The sequence below is a fragment of the Staurois parvus genome, unplaced genomic scaffold, assembly GCF_062004578.1.
Source record: "Staurois parvus isolate SC_StPar_1 unplaced genomic scaffold, SC_StPar_1.0 ptg000668l, whole genome shotgun sequence".
Classification (NCBI taxonomy): Eukaryota; Metazoa; Chordata; class Amphibia; order Anura; family Ranidae; genus Staurois; species Staurois parvus.
Genome location: NW_028318464.1, coordinates 3,920,541 through 3,936,361, shown reverse-complemented (window position 1 = coordinate 3,936,361; position 15,821 = coordinate 3,920,541). Strand labels below are relative to the sequence as shown.

The 15,821-nt window shown below is 39.1% G+C and overlaps 1 protein-coding gene across 1 annotated transcript; it reads left to right on the top strand.

Moving 5' to 3' along the window:
- The first annotated feature begins 8,265 nt into the window (after positions 1-8,265).
- On the top strand, positions 8,266-15,366 carry LOC149447847 (vomeronasal type-2 receptor 26-like). Its single transcript, XM_089651898.1, has 4 exons — positions 8,266-9,075; positions 11,622-11,675; positions 12,660-12,789; positions 14,465-15,366. Exons 1-4 carry the CDS (start codon positions 8,266-8,268, stop codon positions 15,364-15,366), a joined length of 1,896 nt encoding a protein of 631 aa, XP_089508024.1.
- The last annotated feature ends 455 nt before the right edge of the window (positions 15,367-15,821 follow it).

The following is a 15,821-nucleotide window of genomic DNA, read 5'->3' as shown; positions in this document are numbered from 1 at the left end:
CATCCAGCCATAAGACAACAGCAAATAAAACATTTAATAAAGTTAAGGAAACTTAAATGATTTTGTGACTGTTGTTATTAATCCATTGTCACTGAGTATATTGATATATGTAACCTTAGATGTAAATAGCGTTTTTGCTAGAAGTGTGCCTAATCACATGCCTCCAGCATGGCAAGCAAGCTTTCACCAACAAGTCCTAGTCTCAAACTAATGATCGGTGTTGAGAGAACTGACTTCTGATCACATGATCACTGTTATAACCTTTGAATGGCTATCACAGTGACCGCTGTGAATAGAACTCTCCCCTTTACTTTTTCTCCTTTGAATTAAATTCAAGCGTTTCAACAATCAATTTTTTTAAATTATGATGATATATTATGGTATACTTACCTTATTGGTATTGCACAGAGCGGCCCCAAACGCCATGTTCTGGGGTCCCCCATTTGCGTTATTGGTTCCTCCTCTTCCCCATCTGCGCCCATAGCTTGGTTGCTTGGTATGGGGGCAGACAAGCAGGCTCGATTCCAAGCCGGGACCGCCCCCCCCACCTCCGGGTCCCTACTGACAGCCTTTGATTGACAGCAGCAGTAGTCAATGGCTCCCACTGCTGCCACAGCCCATGTGAGTAGAGGGAGAGAGGAGATGAGAGATGCAGCCATGGACAGCACTGGATCAATTGAGGACTCAAGTATTTAGGGAGGTGGGGTAACACAGCAAGCTGTAAAACGAGTCTGTGCACTGAATCATTTTAATAATTTGAGATATCCCTTGTGCTTATTGACCAGAGGTCTGTAAGACAGGCTAGAGGACCCATGGAGGGTGATCTACACACCATGAGAGTGTGCAACATATGGAAATGGACTGGTACAAGGTCCATAGGGGGCTTCACAAGTTTACAGTTAGCTGGCAACCCACAGCAGATGATCTAACCAGCTATTCAAATTTGGACACTACAGAAAACCAAGTTTAGATGCAGCTGTGTTTTTAAGTATGGATACAATTATTTTTTTCAAGTTTTAGAACAGTAAGTTGCTTACTGTAAGTCTCTGTTATGGGATCCTTTGAGATGTTTTTTAAATTAGCATGCAAATACTCATAAAATAATTGATATTTTCTACAATGCACTTGAAATTTTTTAAATAAAAGTGTATCTATAATCTATAACTCCTTGGGATTTGATTAAACATCTTGTGCTGACTAATAATTTTTACTTGGAAGTCATAATCATTTCTTTTGGAAGGTGACAATTTGAACTCTACAGTAACCAAGCAGTATTCCCACAAGGACATGGTAATATATGACTCAAGTCTTATAAATACTTCTGAGACATGGACGGCTCACTGCTATATAGTAGATTCCATGAAATTAGAATTTGAACAAAATTCAATCAGTCTGTCCTGAACTAGTAATCTGTAAATTGTTATAGGTTAATTAGGAACTCTAACTTTGTGTGTTTGTTACAAATGGGGTGTTAGGTATTACAATGTTTAGAAACACAGTGATTCTGTTATTATTTTGTGAAAGTGTGTGTCAGACTGTAAAATTTGGCTGCAGACCTGGCACACCCTATCCACAAAGGCCCTTCTACATGAGTGGAGATGTCCTTATAGGAGGGCTGTTTGATATACATATTTATTATAAAACAGAAGCCTTTAATTTTTCCAGTCCTCCACACCTTCAGGCACGAAAAATAAGGTTAGTATGGTTTTCTTTTTATGTCTTTCATATCTGCATGAAAATACTTGTGCATATCAATATTTAAAAGTAGTTCTGAAAAGTAAAAAGATTTATAAATTACTATAAATTAGGATTTAGAGTAATCCAAATTTCTTTCAAAATGTTTTAATTATTTAGCTTTATGAATACTTTAATTATATTAGCAATCACATAAATTACATAAAAACTAATGGAAAAATAACAGTATGATACAACTGTCATTTGTACACCCATATAAACTTATACAAAAATAGACTTAATTCACAAAACACAAAGGATAAGGGCCCTTATTTTTGGAAAAAATGTGACAGTTATTTTTAGTATTTGAGTTCAATGAGATTTCAAAATTACCACCACGTGGTTAAATCGAAAGCTTTATTTATGACAGATATTTATAGAGCAACAATCCAAGCAGTACCTCACATACAGTGTGTAAAGTGCTGCTTAAATTGTGGGTACTATATATAGTGTGCGGAAACCAGAGTACACTTGTGCAAGCATATGAAGAATATGCAAACTCCATGCAGGTAGTGTCCTAGCCAGGATCCCAACCGGGATCCCAGTGCTGCAAGGCAGAAGCACTAACCACTAAGTCACTGTGTTGCTGTCTTTATCTTTGTGTAAAGTTTCATCAATTTGAGCCTATTATATCTATCTGATTTGCATATGCAGGCATCTAAATCTACATATTTTTTAACTTTTATTATAGTTTTGATAACGTACAGTACCTTTTTCATTGCATTTCAGTTTTCAGAGGCAAATCTTAGAACTGTGTCATTTTTAGTCCAATATTACCAATTATATTTTCTACATATTTATTGTTGGTGTCTATACAGTATATGCCATTGTTGTATGCATTTTAATTCATTTATTCGTGCATTTAGGCCTTTAAAAATTGATTAGGATCATCTTCAATGCAATATTGTATCTATATTTAAAATAGAGAAAAATGTGCACCACCTAGTGCCATAATGCTGAGTCACTACCATATATTCCTGCTGTACATAACTAAAATACATGCTATGTTTGTGCTCTAGACAGGCTATTTGCCTAATTTGCTAAAGCCTTTAACTTGGTAAGGACAGTAAATATAAAGGATTAGTAAGTTTGCATAGAAAACAAATATTTTCAGAACAATAAAGAATAAAATAAACTCTTATTTTTGCTGTTTTGGTTTTATTGTGTAGTTGTCTATGAACTAATGCTGGATATAAAGTAGAGGTAAAAAAATTGATTAAATCAAAAGTAGCTTTGAGTGCTGCCGAATATACCAATATTTGACCTGTTTGGGATTGGGGTGTTTAAACTCAAGCAATAGGTGTGTTTACAATGGGTTGCATTAGTCCAAAACTATATTTCAGGGCATGGCAGCCCACGTTTATTTAAATTCAAATGGAAAGTTCACATGTACATCAGTTTCCCACGCAGGGGTTTCTCTCACCAGTCGTATTAACTGTGTTGTCCAGTTCTTCTGGAACATTTGGCTCCCTAGCCTTTAGCTGAAGCACGTCACTTCATGGGCTACCTCTGGCCTATGGATTGGGGTTCTCCTGATACCCTGATAGGAGCCCACCTGACTCCTGGAACGAGACCAGCTGTCTCTTAGCTTCTAGCAGGGCCACCTCTGACCCCTCTGTGAGAACCTCTGTCTCTTGGCTTCTGACTGGGGCATCTCTGACCCATCGGTGAGACCCTCTGTCTCTTGGCCTTTGACTGGGGCACCTCTGACCCCTCTGTAAGACCCTATGTCTCGTGGCTTCTGGCTGGGGCACCTCTGACCACTGTATTTATCCACTTCTTTGACAGTGAAAAAGGTGTAAAAAAATATATATTATTAGTCCGCCATTTTCTTTCGCTTCAGTATAAGTCCATGAACAAACATGCAATGTGAATATTCAAACAAATCACCACCAGTAAAGTGCCTCTTCCGCTTTCCAACCAGGCAGCTTACCTCAGATTTTGACCTACTAAAAAGTCAATAAGTACCTTACCCGTTAAAAGGGCTCTGTCTCCATGCAACTGTAATCTGTGTCTTTATCTGCCTGTAAACACCATTCCTCCTTGTGTAGCTCAAAGGAAAACAAAGGGTTAAAATCTCACTCACAAAATAGATGCATTTCAACCAGTGCACATAAAAATGATTGCCTCTATAAACAAGCATTTCCCCATGAAGGTTAGACTTTGGCTTCAGATACCTATCCAAGATGGCCAACTTCTAGTTCTGTCCAGCGTAATGACATCATCTGGCCACACCCTTGACGAATTTAGTCATCTAATCATGACTGCTTTAGAAAGGAGTTCCTTCCGAAGCAGTCATGATTGGGGGAAATGCTTGTTTAAAGAGCCAATCATTTCTAGGTATGCACTTATTTTATGATTGAGGTTTTAACCCTTTGTTTTTATAAATATACTTGGTAGGCTTATATACTGCGCAATGAAGTTCCGTTTGTTCCTTTGAGATACATAATGGTGTTTACATGCTGGTAACAGGGGCGGACTGACCATTTGAACACTCGGGCAGCGCCCGAGGGCCCGGGGTCAGTAGAGGGCCCCATGAGATGCCCTTGGTACCTTTTTATAGGCTTTTTTGGGTGTGCTTTGAGTGTGGGAAAGGACACAAGGGCCCCATGATCCCCTATTGCCCGGGCGCCCCATGAGTTGTCAGTCCGCCCCTGGCTGGTAAAGACACAGATTAAAGTTGCATGGAGACAAAGCTTTTTTAAAGGGCAAGGCACATATTGACCTTTAGTAGTTCAAAATCTGAGGTAAGCTGCCTGGTTGGAAGGTGGAAGAGGCACTTTTGTGGTGGTGATTCGTTTTAATATTCACATGTGCATGTTTGTTCATGAACTTATACTGAGGTGGAAGAAAATGGTGGACTATTAATATATATTTTTTTTACACTTTTTTCACTGTCACAGAAGTGGATAAATACACTGAATTATGGTTTTTGAACTGTATATTTAGTGATCATAATACATTTTTTATATTTATTGGCATGAACAGCCAGGATAACATATATGTAAGTCATCAGCCTGCTCTGGGCTAGGAATGTTCAGTGCACCCCTCCTGTGACCGCTGTGTCCACCGGAAACAATGGACTACTGTTACTAGTAACATGTGATCGGTATGATTAGTCATAGTGATCGCATGATAACAATGTAAACAACCTGTCATGAAGGGATTTCCATTCATGAACATCTTGCTTACTGTTGTGATCTGTGATTGGCCCACAGCAATCACATAGTACCTGGCTACCTGTACCTTGTGATTAGCTGTAGCCAATCACAATTCATGACCATAAACAAGTTGTCAATGAATGGGAAACCCATTCATGACAAATAAAACTATTGCTTTTGTAGCACCCTCTAGTATGCTAGTAGTGTTAATGTAAGTACATTTTTTTATGGTATGACTCATGGTAACTGTGTGAGTCTGTAATTAGGTCAAGTTACTGCAGGTCAGGTTGAGTGACTTAGCAGGTTGGGACTCTATTGCCTCTACCTGGTTCTGGAGGACTATGGAAGCTTCCAGAAGCCAGTGGACAGAAGGGGTGGAGACCTAAATCTGCATGTTTGTGGGTCTGACCAATCCCAGGTTTGGAGGCCCAGGTAGTGTGTTAGGCTAACTCATAAATATGAGAGAGCCATAGCAAAGTTGGAGGCCTGGGAAGAGTCCCCTAGGTCTAAGGGGGGCTGGGCTCCAGGCTAGACTTGGGCTAGCTCAGGAGGATCCATTCAGCATTACGGTATGAACAGGATTGATGCCTGGGAGCAGTGGGAGCAATGAGGACAGAGTGAATACATCAGCACACCCAGGGTTTACAAGGGGAGAGACTGCCACATGTAGCAAGCTTTCAAAGGACAGCGCTATGCTTAATCCTTTATCCTTGTCCTGGGAAATCTTCAGAGCAGTCAGGAGGGTTGGTAGTGTCTGCTGGCTGTGGAGCTGAGAGCAGTTCCACAGAGGAGAGGAGATACTTCTTCATGCAGTTTGCAACAGTTTGTGCTGACTTTCAGAGGGACTGAGAGTCTTTAGCCCACAAGTGGCTTTTGCTACTGATCTGTAAAGACTGACTGCATTCAAGGAGAAGAGCAGTCCAGGATCTGTTTCTGTATATAGGAAGGAAGTTGTCCCTGTGCATTGATTCAGTCAATAAGGGCATCCCATAATCCCTATTTCCCTATCCAAATTATTTCCCCTAATGAAATAACAAAAAAAACAATCTCATGGACTGTTCACTGACTGCGGAAGCAAACGTGGAAAATGCATGTTGCCTGGCTGTGCTAAGATTAGGGGAACCTAGAAAGACAGTGGCCCTCAAGAGGGTAGTCATCATCTCTGTATAAGCAATAACAGTGGGGGAAAAAAAGCCAGTGTCACTATGGTGACACTGAGCTACTCTGTTAACAAGATGTTAAAAAAATTGTAAAAACAGAAAAGAAATGTTAAACAAAAGAATGAAATTTAAAACAAATTAGAATTTAATATTTTTTTTACATACTTTCATCAGTCAGTATCCCTAATCACCACCACCCCAGCCATATGATGATACTGTACTGCACTGGTGACAGTATGTAAAAAAAATTGTGAAAAACCCCCCAAATTTTATCTAATTTCCTTACTTTCCAAAAAAAGTGACAAAAAAATTACAACTTCAAAATACTCCCCATGCTTCTTACTAAATACTTTAGACTGTTCACTTTCCAAAAAGGGGTTATTTGGGGGGCATTTGTACTGTCCTGGCATCTTAGGGCCTCAAGAAATGAAATAGGCCGTCAATAAATCTGGACTGTGTAGTGCAGTGCTGAATAGCAAAAAAAAAATGCCTTGGTCATGAAGGGGGTAAAACCTTCCAGAGGGCAAGTGGTTAAACAAAAGCAACAAATAGCCATTTTATATTATTGTACACTGTTGTCCCCATTAGGAAACCTTCCATGAGAAATGACATGTAGCCATCAATTGAGTGCATGTAGACAGAAACTAGTTGCAAAGAGGCTACTGAAGATTTAGAGTGTTGGATAAAACTAATGATGGAAAATATGAAAACAGCAAGTTTTTATGAACTCAAATGACATTTATGTATGATGCAGAGTGCTTTAGCAAACTAAATGTAACTGAGTTACCATTTACATTTATTTTAATGTTAAAATATTCCTCTAAAAACATACTATAACATAATAAATTAATGAAATTTAAATTAACATCCCTAAATAAATAAAATACTAAGATGTAAATAGTGGCCATCAATTTTCTCATTTCATTACTTCTAGTATGTGTTTTTAAGTTAATTTTATTTTTATTATATTTTTCATTTCAGTATGCTGCTTGATGACTTTTACAACTTCCTAAGTTTAGTATTCGCTGTGGATGAAATCAACATCAATCCTAACATATTGCCAAATGTAACCCTGGGCTATAATGTATATGATTCCTATGTTGACCTCTTCAGAACTGTCCAAGGTGCTGTTCGCATTTATTCAGGGAACACGAAGCAATATCCTAATTACAACTGTGACAAATATGGTGTTCTTGCTGCTATCATTGAAGGGATGTCATCTAGCTTTTCAATACAGTATGCCAATATATTTGGAATGTACAAATACCCACAGGTATGACTTCCTTTAGTCTTGTCTTATAGGGGCAGCACAGTGGCTAAATGGTTAGCACTTCCACCTGGCAGTACTAGGGTCGTTGGTTCAAATCCCAACCACAGCACCACCTGCCTGGAGTTTGCATGTTCTGCCTGCGTGGGTTTTCTCTGGGTACTCCAATTACCTCCAAAGACATGCTGGTAGGTTAATTGGATCCTGTCCAAATTGGCCCTAGTATGTGAGTGTATGAATGTGAGTTAGGGACCTTAGATTGTACGCCCCTTGAGGGTTTAGGGACTGATGTGAATGTACAATATATATGTAAAGTGTTGCGTAAATTGACAGCACTATATAAGTACCTGTAATAAATATCACGTGTTGCTATGTGTAGTTTCCTGGTGTACCAGAGTGTTATACTGTAATACCCATTTGTAGAAGCAGGATTGAAATTATTGGGTAACCAAATGGAAGACCCCACAAAATTGAATAAAGGTTGCATTAAATGCTTTATTTTACTACTTTTTTACTACTACTATTTTACTACTACTACTACTAAGTGGCAAGTCTGAACTCCAATGTATACAAATGATACAGCTCCCAACAAAATCTTTGGTTTTCAAATCTTCTGGAAGTGTCCAATCCCTACGTTCCCCCGCCATGAGCAGTGGTTCCTCCCACTGACTCCTACGTCACTACAGGACATGGGACATGGGACGCAACAATAAACCAGGCACCAGGCACACCTGGAAGTACGCTGAATGTGAATACATTGCGGGATGCTGTATTGCTTATACAGAGGAGACTTGCCACCTACAGTGTCTATTATTGTGTATATTATTGCAGGGACAATTCTGCTGAGGATTTTTTGGGGGATGAGTTACTTTACATATAATCAGTATGTTGTATTTTAGGAAACCAATAATGATCACACTCACATATTTTTTAGATAAGTTTCATGTCCCAAGAACCTCTTCAGAGCAACAAACGGAACTTCCCAAATTTCTACCGTACAATACCCAGTGAGAAGGCTCTGTATGCTGCCATTATAGCCTTACTGAAGCACTTTGGTTGGATGTGGGTTGGTATTATATATGCTGATGATGATAGCAGTATAAATGCTATAAAGATTATTAAAAACATGATTGTAGAAAGTGGGGGATGCATTGAATTTATTAAACTAGTACCTTCTATTAATGACTACAGCCCAGAAAGAATCAAAGACATAGAGCAAACTGTTGCACAGTCAACTGCAAATGCTATTATTTTGTATGGCTCAAAAAATAATGTGTACTACCTGGAATTAAATGTTCATGTTACTAGCATACCAGGGAAAGTCTGGATACATACTGCTGAGTCCAGCTTCCGAATATTCAACGTGATCAATGACACAGTTGTCAATGGATCTTTAAGATTTATCATGCAAAAAAATGAAAACCCTGCATTCATAAAATTTGTCAAGGAGGTTAAACCAAGTCGATTCCCATCAGGTCGGACCTTTACAACATGGTGGGATGAACTTTGTGAAAACCGATGTCCTTTCAATCCAAGAAACCGAAACTGCACAGGGGTGGAGAGTGGAAGGCAAATCATATACTCACACTGTAACCTTAAGTTCACTGGTATGAGTTATGTTGTTTACAACTCTGTCTATGCTGTAGCTTATGCATTACATCAAATGTATCAAGAAACACCATTAAGTGAAAGATTGCAGGATAAAAATAAATTAACATTTCAAGATTTGAAAGGTTGGAAGGTAAGAAAAAAAGTAATTTGATATTATCTATCTGTCAAAGCCTTGTACAAACTATTTCTTTTTTCCAAAACATTACAGTGACATTTAGTTGAAGGGTTTCAGCAATACCTTTCTCCCCTTTCAGAACTTCCTTGTCAAACATTTAATAGGAGGTCCATGTAGATACTATAACAAAAAATTACCAGAATCTAAAAGGGAATTTTCTTACCTTTTGATTTTTCAGCATTTTGGGATGAACTCTAAAATGATGGGATATAGGATACCGAAGATATTAAAAGCCTCTCTTAACAACATACAACTTTATCCACTAAAAAGTCAGTGTTTTGAAACTAGACCAGTGTTTCTCAACCTTTTTTCAGTCAAGACACCCTTTAAGATTATAGACAGTCCCGAGGCAACATTTAAAATTATGGACAGTCTTGAGGCACCCCATTCTAAAATGGGATGCCTCAAGACTGTCCATAATTTTAAAAGCGCACCCCATTATACAGGGTGAAAAACGATTCTAATAGTTTTATATAACGCAGCAACATCCACACATGTAGGACACCCAACATTAGAGGTGATTTATTCTTCCAAAGCAAATACACTTTTGCACACTGGTACTGACTAGTATTCCAGGGTTTCTCTTCTCCCTCAGTTTTTCTTCATCACTGAGCTAATGTGACCCCAACACTGATGGAGAGGAGCAGGGGAGGGTCAAACTAGGATGCTGTGCAGGCAGCTGACATCCTCCTTATCAACTGATGATGTCATTGGTTGTCAGGATGTCAGCGGCTAGAATGGGTGTCGGCAACCCGCGGCTCCGGAGCCGCATGCGGCTCTTTTTCACCTTTCCTGCGGCTCCGGAGCAAACTGCCCACCAGGTGACAGGCAATAGGGTCGGCAAGCCGCGGCTCTTTTAATGCAGCTCTTCTATGTGCCGGGCGCCCGCTCCCCTCCCTCCTCCAAACATTGGCTGTCAGGATGTAGGCGGGGCAGCGTGACGAACTCCTCTCCTCTCACAGTCCGCCCTGAAGACCAGAACGGCGCGGGAACACAGCTAGAGGAACGCGCGGAGCAAAGGTAAGTGAATTGACACAGGGGGGATGAATTACTATAGGGGGGATGAATTACTATATGGGGGATGAATTACTATAGGGGGGATGAATTGCTATATGGGGGATGAATTACTATGGGGGGATGAATTACTATATGGGGGATGAATTACTATATGGGGGATGTATTTTCAGTTTTAAAAATGTTTCTCTCAAAATAAATTTCAATCGTGGTTTTGGCGAGATTTGGCTCAGTTGAAAAAAAAGGTTGCCCACCACTGACCTAAGGCTATGATTGTGATTATGACGATACACTGTGGCCCTGGTTAACCCTTTGCTTACTGGGCCCTTAAACCCCCTTCATGACCAGAGCGCTTTTCGCAATATATGCAGTGTCGGATTTGTTTTAAATGTTGCAATGGTTTTGCGGCTCCCAGTCTTTTTTTCCCTCTCGGAAACGGGTCCAAGTGGCTCTTTATGTCTTAAAGGTTGCAGACCCCTGGGCTAGAAGGTCATAATGGTGCACAATGAAAACCTGTGACTTTATGTAGCTAAATGGCAGTCTTGTTCCACCTGCTGGCTTGTATACAAATTTTGGGCAATTTATAGACATTTTGCCAAGGCACCCCTGAAGAAACTTCAAGGCACCCCAGGGTGCCTGGGCACTCTCTTTGAGAAAGGCTGCACTAGACAATATGCTTACACAGTAGAGGTTGTCCAAAACACCACATCCCTGGCAACTCAACTTTAGTGTCTGAGATATATTTGAGTACTCTCTATACAGTACAATCTGAGAGAGTAATGATCTCTTTTAACAGGAGGAGGAGGAGTATTAAAATGTAACCAAGCTTAGATGAACAAGGTCACCATACTCTGGAGGATGGAGATTAGTGACGTTTTTTTTATTTCATTGTGGTGCAGCTTTAAGCCTTGCAAAACTGGTTTCATGTGTAGAAGTTTTACTTGGGCCTTATGTGCCAGGAGTTTTTGCTTTGTGTGTTTGGATACTAAAACGTGCAATATTACCTAGATGTTCAACTGAGGCAGGTGAAGTCATAGTGTGATGATAATGGACTCAAATATTGTAGGATACGTCAGTGATATGATATGAGGATGGGAAATTAATAACACCTTCTTTTCTTATAAAATCCAAATGTTTTATATTTTGACAGTATAGGGGTGTTTGGTAACTCTGTGATGGGTAGGTTACTATATTAAAGCACAAATGTGGATGCTGTTTTAAATGTATTAATTGTCCAAAGACAGAAACTATTACTTTGAATAATTTTTTTCGATATGTTGTTATTTGTATGTGATTCCACTGCACTGGACATTATTTGTCATTTACAGCTACATAAATATATAAAAAGAGTTAATTTTACAAACACATTGGGACAAGACATCTATTTTAACGATGAAGAAATATCTATTGGGTATGATATTTATAATCCAATCAATTACCCAAACTGGACTACAAATTTGCAAAAAGTTGGAAGTTTTGACTTGCATGCTTCATCTGAGAGACAAATAATTATAAATAAAGATTCGATAGTCTGGGAAAAGAAGTTTGCTAAGGTTAGTCCCCTTCGTTAAAGTGATTATAAACCTTCATTTTTTATTTTTTCAAAATAATATGCAATATTATAATATATATAATAATATTAACATGTATACTTACCTGCTCTGTGTAATGGTTTTGCACAGAGCAGCCCGATACCCCGATATAATGAGGTCCTGGCTTCTCCTCTTCGGTGAGTGCCCCCATGGGAAACCTCTTCCTATGGGGGCACTTGTGTGGGCTCGATCCCAAGTCATGCTGCCTGTGTCTATAGACATAGACAGTGTGACCTGGCCCCGCCCCTACTCCCTCAACACAGGATTTGATTGACAGCTGCAGAAGCCAATGTCTCCTGCTTCTATAAATCTGCCTTGTGCGGATAGAGAGAGCCACTGCTCTCAGGCACAACGCTGGATTGAGATCCGGCTCAGTAATTATAAAGGAGGGGCTGAGGGGATCCTGTTGCACAGAAGGTTTTTTTACCTTAATGCAGAGAATGTATTGCGGTAAAAAAGTGATAAAGGTGATAAAGTGTAAGTGAAATAAAGTAAAATAATCTTTATTTTACTTTACTCTAAATAATACCCTATTGGGATAGATTTCTTGCTTCCCCTGTTAGTAGTAAAAAGTCATGTTGGTGTTTGAATCTATCAGCTAATTTAAACAACAGAATGTTTTATTTTAGAAATAAAAGGTACAATTTAGGCCCCAGTGGGTGAGATGTGTGGGTAGTATAGTATTTTTTTTGTTGCAATTAGTTCCCACATTTTGGCCACCTATATATTTTTGAATAACAATTAGGCTTCCTTTCATTATACATTGAAAAATTTTACTCAAACCTTATAAAAAATTAAATGTTAGTTGCTATGGGTCATTGCTTTTTGCACATCAACATATCATTTTTGCAGTACCTCATTTATCAAGCCTGAAATATAACAGTTTCAGCAACATTAATAAAACATATGACATTCTATATAAATATTTTATGTATATTTTGGCAGCTAATGATTCCTCGATCAGTGTGCAGTGAGAAGTGTCTGCCAGGATACAGGAAATCTGTCCGGGAAGGACAGCCAGTTTGTTGTTATGATTGCCTACCATGTCCAGAAGGACAGTTTTCCAATCAGACAGGTTTGTCTTGATTTCTATATATACCTATTTATTTATTTCTAGGAATGCACCAATACTGTTTTTTTATCGGTGTGTATGAGTACTGATATTTTCGGTCAAGTACTCACTGATATTTAATGTACGCAATCGGACTTTAATGGAATTTGAAATCCCCAAAGCTCTCTTTCCTCTCCTTGCAGCGATGACAGTTCAGGCTAGACAGTATCTGATTGGTCAGCAGCTGACCAATCAGATGCCTTCTAGCCCGAACTGTCATCCCTGCAAGGAGAGGAGAGAAAGTAGCACGGATTTGAAATCCCCGCTGCTTTCTCTCCTCTCCTACCATGGACACTCAGCATGGGACGCCTGCAGGGAGGTTTCCCGTACCGCTCCTGTGTGAACTCAGGCTATGACACGCCTGGGTTCACACAGGAGCAGTGGGGAAACCGCATGCGATTTGGACAGGAATTGCATTCCTGTTCAAAACGCATGCTAATCTTTATGGTGCAATTTACGTTCATTAACGCAAATTGCACCACAAAATATCGGTTAAGGTATTGGGAGTATTTTCACGACTGAGTGCTCATGAAAATCACTGATACTGGTATTGGTATCAGTGCATCCCTATTTATTTCCCATATATTCCCAGCTATAGTAGTACTGTATATTTCCAATTATAAAAAAACACTACTGCTCCCACTTCCTGTTTTTCCCATATCTATGAGAAATTATGCGGCCAAGTGGAACTTGTCCACACTCCCATGCATATACCAACAAAATGTCCAGTCACATTCCAATTACATCAACCAGGAATACACCTTAATGCTCAAGAAACAAAGAGGGTCAGCACAGACCTTCCCCACTATGATGCATTTCACCTAAGCAGGGCTTAGTTTTAAGCGGTGCATCTCTACGAGTAAGCCTTGTCTAAGCCTGGGGAAGGTCTGGGCAGAACTTCTAAATTTCTTGTGCTAAACAATAAAGTTTACTTCTGCTAATGTTGTTAGAGTGTAGCCAACCCTTTTGTTTGTATAGGCTTCTGTAAGGCTTTAGTTTGGCCCACGTGACCCTGTTCGCAGCAGGGAATGACCTAGGAGCCCATGGTCCAGGAAAGCCATTCACTGAAATTTTATTATGAGCAAAATACAGGGAGCACACTACTACACATAGGTACAAGTTCACTTCTTATTTTTAACAAATGAGAGAAACTGGAAACAGAGGGAGCAGAGCTAATTTGTTATCTTTTGGTGGCAGGGGTCCCCTTAGACTCCCAGGTGTTAAGTCCTGGCCAAAACCACAAATCCAATTCTCCTTCAGTCAGTTCTTAACAAGACACATTTATAGATGATCACCATATCTGGGTATATCCTACATTCTATGTCATACATAGACCACTTCCTACAAGGAAATTGCTTTTTTAGTTGTATCTACCAAAGAGGACTAACTACTGGTTCATTTATTTCCAATAAACTATCGGGCATTAGTCTGACTTCATTAAAGGGAATTCTGATTGGTTGCTGAGGGGTTCTGGGCTTTGCTGATAGCACTTTGCTTCTTGCATTTTTTACTTAAAACGACCATTGGTAAAGTTTGATGAAAAGTTGATACTTTATTTCAGATAAAAAGCTAGAATGCATAAGGAAGAAAAATAGCATGAAAGAAAATATTGTAAGCACTATTTGCTTCATTTTTCCAGATCTAGATGTGTGCATAAAGTGTCCAGAAGACCAATGGCCCAATGTACAAAAGACAGAATGTATCAAGAAAGCTATCACCTTCTTATCCTATGAAGACCCAATAGGAATTGTCCTGGCTTTTATAGCCATTTTATTTTCACTGATGGCTTCTGTTGTTCTGGGAATCTTTATTAAGTATCAAAAGACACCAATTGTCAAAGCCAACAATCGAGATCTCAGCTACTTAATCTTAGCATCCCTCACTCTCTCCTGTCTTTGCTGTCTTATTTTTATTGAAAAACCAGAACAACTGACCTGTTTTTTACGCCAAGCAATTTTTGGAATCACCTTTTCCATTTCTGTATCTTCTCTTTTAGGAAAAACATTCATTGTGGTAATAGCTTTTAATGCAACTAAGCCTGGGAAAAACTTAAGAAAGTGGGTGGGGGCTAAAGTTCCTAAATGTATTGTTTTCTTTTGTTCTGTTATTCAGGTGTTTATTTGCATTTTGTGGATCCTTTTAGCCCCTCCCTCAACCTCATACAATACACAGTCAGAAATTACAAAGATCATCCTAGAATGTGATAAAGGATCAGCTATTGCTTTCTATGTGATACTGGGATATTTGGGTATTTTGGCTTCTGTATGCTTTGTTGTTGCATTTTTTGCAAGAAAATTACCTGACACTTTTAATGACACTAAACTGATTACTTTTAGTATGCTGGTCTTCTTTACTGTTTGGGTATTCTTCATCCCAACATACCTCAGCGCCAAAGGGACCTCTACAGTGGCAGTTGAGGTATTTGCCATCTTGGCCTCGAGTTCTGGCATGTTGGGCTCCATATTTGTTCCTAAATGTTATATAATTTTAATAAAACCTCAGAAAAACATGAAAAACTTTGTACTGAAAGGATCACTATAGTGTGATTATAATTGTTAAGAAACGTAATAAATAATCAAGAAACCTAATAAATATTATAATTGATAAAACTGCAATATGTGACCTCATTGCCCATTGAAAAACTGAATTGTTTTAAACATGACCTCACTGATCATCTCTCTGACAATAAAATCTTGTCTTGCTTCCTTGCTAACAATGAAGACAACAAAGCGATTCTCATGACAGTGGTGTTATGCCAGACCTACTGTTGTTCCACCAGTGCAGATACCATTGTGATACAGACCAGCACATTTTAGTGTAGCACTACCCCCGCATGAACGGCTTTGTAATTTGGGTTCTCTGTTCTGTGCCTTGACTCCAAGAACAACTCCAAGAACAACCTCAGCTCCTCTGATACACCTGTTTGAATGGAAGTTACTGATAGCACTTATATGAACAATAGTATAGATAGCTTTAACTCTGTGAATTAGAACCAG

Coding starts and splice junctions, on each gene's coding strand:
- LOC149447847 (XM_089651898.1), top strand. CDS start 8,266: ATGTCCCAAGAACCTCTTCAGAGCAACAAACGGAACTTCCCAAATTTC. Junction 9,076..11,621: donor GTTGGAAGGTAAGAAAAAAA/GTAATTTGATAT, acceptor GCTTCATCTGAG/AGACAAATAATTATAAATAA. Junction 12,790..14,464: donor ACAGTTTTCCAATCAGACAG/GTTTGTCTTGAT, acceptor TCATTTTTCCAG/ATCTAGATGTGTGCATAAAG.